Here is a 3,843-nt window from a genome sequence, read left to right on the forward strand (position 1 = left end):
TCCTAATTGCCAGATTTTATGTTATAATTTCCTGGCTGATAATATTAGAAAATAAATGAGAACAGATGGGTGATCTGGTGGAGGTTTTCTGTGTTTCCCTCTGAGTCACCGTGACCAATAGCAATCTGGATGGAAAGGAGAAATCAACATTTTGCTGTCATCAGAAGAATAAAGCTTCTCCAGGATTGAGCTGCAAAAACTTCTACGTATAAACCAACCTAAGAAAACAACTACAAACCTGTGCAGGGAAGTGTGGGGGAAATCAAAATAAACTAAGTCTAAAGACAGTTCTGTATACTACAGTTTTGTTCAAAAGGAAATAAAGACTTAACAGTTACTCTTCTTCAAAGAAGAGGTTTCCACATATCTATTGACCCCTGAGTCCATAGTCTCAGCAGGATTCATTTGTAAAGCACTGTAAATGTGTAGATGTTATTACTTTAAGACAAGTAAGATGTTTTCGGACAAAAAAGTAGTATTTCCACAAAAAAAACATGACTGACTTTATGCTTTTATTGTTAATTTAACTATAAGGAACCACTTTTATACTTTTATACAACAGGACTACATCATTAAAGATCAGTTTTTACCTTGTCATTTGGTTGAACAATGCAAGGCGACTCAGCAAGAAACCACTTTTGTTTTATAACTGTCCTCTTCTCAAGTTTTCTCCTCTTTATTTAGGCTGTTGGTCGTGGGTTGTTTCTAACGTGCTATGGAATCTGCTACTGCCAAATGTGTTATATTACAGTGCATAACTGACAACACTGCTTTCTATATAGAAATAGACGGAGGCAAACAATTGAAAGCATACCATTTGTCATATAAATACCAGCTATTGGTCAAGTTGATTATAACTTAATTAATAACTTGCATCCTTTTTTTAAAGAGGCATTTTGCAAGTTTTTTACTGAAAATGTTTTTAAAATAGCCTTTTTATTTGACCATTTACTACCAAAACCTTTGAAACGTTTGTTAAGCATTTTGATATTAGATGAATTAAATACATTTAAGAGTCACATATAAATAATTTTTAATTCATATATGCATTAATGATATAAAAAACAAATTTACTTAAGTCTAGACATAATATTAGATATGATTTTTACAATGATATTGTTTCTCCTTTCAATGTTAGGAAAAAAGCACTACATGTGCTAAATAACAAATTGGACAGTGAAATGTGTTTATCAAATTTTTACATTCATACCTTTTATGGGGACTACATACTAAACGGTGCCCATGCTGTTGCTGCATATTTACATGAAGATTCAGAGCATAATTATCATAGCAGGTTGGGTTTGAATTTATCTAAGGAAAAACCTTAAACCTTTTGTCACCATCTAGTGGTGGCAAAGCATTGATAAAAAAAAATCACTGGCTGTATTTCTGTAGATCATTACATGATGAAAAAAAAAAAAAGAACAGAACCATGTAACAAGTTGTCACATTTACTTTTATTGTAAAGGTAACATTAGTCAAAAATATCATTTTAATAGTGGAACAGAGTTAAAGAGAAAAGGGCAACACACATCAGAAAAAAAAAAAAAAACATCTTCACAAGATTTTGGTAAAAATCTTGACACATCTCAATCGAACATTACACTGCAAAAAGATACTGATGAATTATATATGTGTTCTGATCTATTTAAACAGCCATTAACCTGGGTAACAAAAATCAACATAGATTTACGGGTCCTAGAAACATTGAACATCTATAACTGCATATAAATCGCTGAAATAGCTTGGTACTTGTGCTTCAAAGTCTACTTAATTATTCAGTGATACCACTGGCAAAATCAGCTTTTTTCAACAATTTTAACAAATATTTTTATAATTAATTTTCTTAAGACATGTACATCACAATAAGTTTACAGTAACGTTGCAAAAGGAATATATGTGTCACGACAATTGAAGCACATCAGAGTTGAATCTGCTGTTTTTTTGTAGGAAGATCAGTTCATGTTGTCGTAACAATAGATGATCTTACTTCTGGTTTTCAACATACATGTTCAAGAATGTATCATTTCAACCCTGAACAGAGAGCTCTGAGTCATTTTTTCGGCAGTGTGCTTTCTTCTTCTTCTCAGTCCAGGTCTTTTCCTGCTTCATCCTTCCTCCTATCAATACATCCTAGCAGGGATGGACATTGCAAGCTCTGATCTCCTTCCTGTCCTTGCAGCTGGACAACGGGGCAGTCTTGAACTTCTGCTTTACTGTCATAAGTCGTTCTTGAATACCTCCACCACAAAGTTTTGTACATTCTGTCCAGCTAGACCAGGGCCGCATTCTACAACCTAAATATAGAAAGCCAAGAAAAAAGAAACAGTTTTTCATACAACTTTATTTCCTCTATAGTTTTTCAACTGAAACTCAAATGCTAACCTGGATGCTCAGAGGTGCCTTCAACTCTGCCCTGTTTGCTCCTCCGTTTTTCACGCTGCTCCTTCCGTCGTTTCTTCTCATCACTGTTGCCTTGTCCTCGACTGCATTTTCTAATTTTACACTTTTTCCTCTGAATTGTTTCAGCGCAGGGGTCACCACCAAACTGAGACTCCATGGTAACAGTGCGAGTCCGGATAGTGTGACCTTTGCCACAGGACTTGTTGCACTCGGACCACTCAGTCCAATCCGACATGACGCAGTCTATGGCTGAGGACAAAGACATGAACAAAAGAAAATGAAAAGGAACCTAAAGAATTTTTTCAAATCCAAAAGAAAAAAATAGTTCAAAACTATTTCCTCCAAAGTCTTAAGGGATGTTTGATAAAACTGGTTTAGTTTGTAAGTCAAGCTAAGTCTGAAAAATGTTGTTATTTGGATACCATAAAGCTGGCTTTCTCAGAGACAGAATCGGTTACTGTGAAAATTGACCCAGTGAAATGAATCTGGTCAGGACCGGGTTTAAAGTGAACAAACTTCAAACTATGCGTCTTCTCTGTTGAATCCAGCACCAGGAGACAGAGTAAGTACTGGAAAGGATATTATTATAATACACAAATATTGCTACGAAGTTATTTAATTTCTAAATAATTTATACCAAATATCTTAATATTTTCTCTTTTTGCTTTGGGACTTTGGGATGGTTAGATATCATCCAGTTTCTCTGTGGATACAAAATAGCTTTTTGCCTTCTCTGACACATATGTGCAAATCTTTGTGTCACCACTTTGTAGAAAAGGGTTCATGAAGCTTAAGGGAAAATTCAACCTTGAAGACTCTTTATCCACCTAACCTTGAGCACCTGCTGACGTCCCTCGCTCAAGCTTCAACCAATCAGACAAGCGCACCCTCCCGAAAGCCAATCGTTTCTCAAGACGCTTATGCTAAAAAAAAAAAAGGCCCAGCTTACCCATTCAGCGAAATTTTCACTGGAAAAAAATCGAAATCTAGATTAGTAATTTTTCCTTAAAATAAGTGCATTTGTTCTTGAATTGAGGAGGTAAAAGAGACATTTTGCCAATGGAACAAGACAATTTACATTTAAAATAAGAAAACACAATTGCATTGTCTTATTTCAAGTGCATATTATCTAATTGTCTTATTTTAGGAGTAGAAATATTCATTCCATTGGCAAATCGTCTTATTTACCTACTAAAATTAAGGGTAAATGCACTTATGTTAAGAAATGTTTTACTTATTTCTAGATGGTTTTTGCAGTGCAGGAGACAGAGTAAGTACCGGGAAGGATATTATTATAATACACAAATATTGCTACAAAGTTATTTAATTTCTAAATAATTTACACCAAATATCTGAATATTTTCTCTTTTTGCTTCCTGAAAAGGACTTTGGGATGGTTAGATATCATCTAGTTTCTCCGTGGATACAAATTAGCTTTTT

General features: G+C 34.5%; 1 protein-coding gene across 1 annotated transcript in view; it reads right to left on the reverse strand.

Moving 5' to 3' along the window:
* Positions 1-1,466: 1,466 nt before the first annotated feature.
* spon1 (spondin 1) overlaps positions 1,467-3,843 on the reverse strand; it is an 81,608-nt gene continuing 79,231 nt past the window's right edge. Inside the window, exons 15-16 of the mRNA XM_015373661.1 lie at positions 2,386-2,652; positions 1,467-2,297 (exon numbers count right to left, since the gene is read on the reverse strand). Of these exons, the coding sequence (XP_015229147.1) occupies positions 2,134-2,297; positions 2,386-2,652 (431 nt within the window). The 3' untranslated portion in view covers positions 1,467-2,133. The remainder of the gene's footprint in view (positions 2,298-2,385; positions 2,653-3,843) is intronic.

This window comes from Cyprinodon variegatus, unplaced genomic scaffold, assembly GCF_000732505.1.
Source record: "Cyprinodon variegatus isolate N-32 unplaced genomic scaffold, C_variegatus-1.0 Scaffold5, whole genome shotgun sequence".
NCBI classification, from domain to species: domain Eukaryota; kingdom Metazoa; phylum Chordata; class Actinopteri; order Cyprinodontiformes; family Cyprinodontidae; genus Cyprinodon; species Cyprinodon variegatus.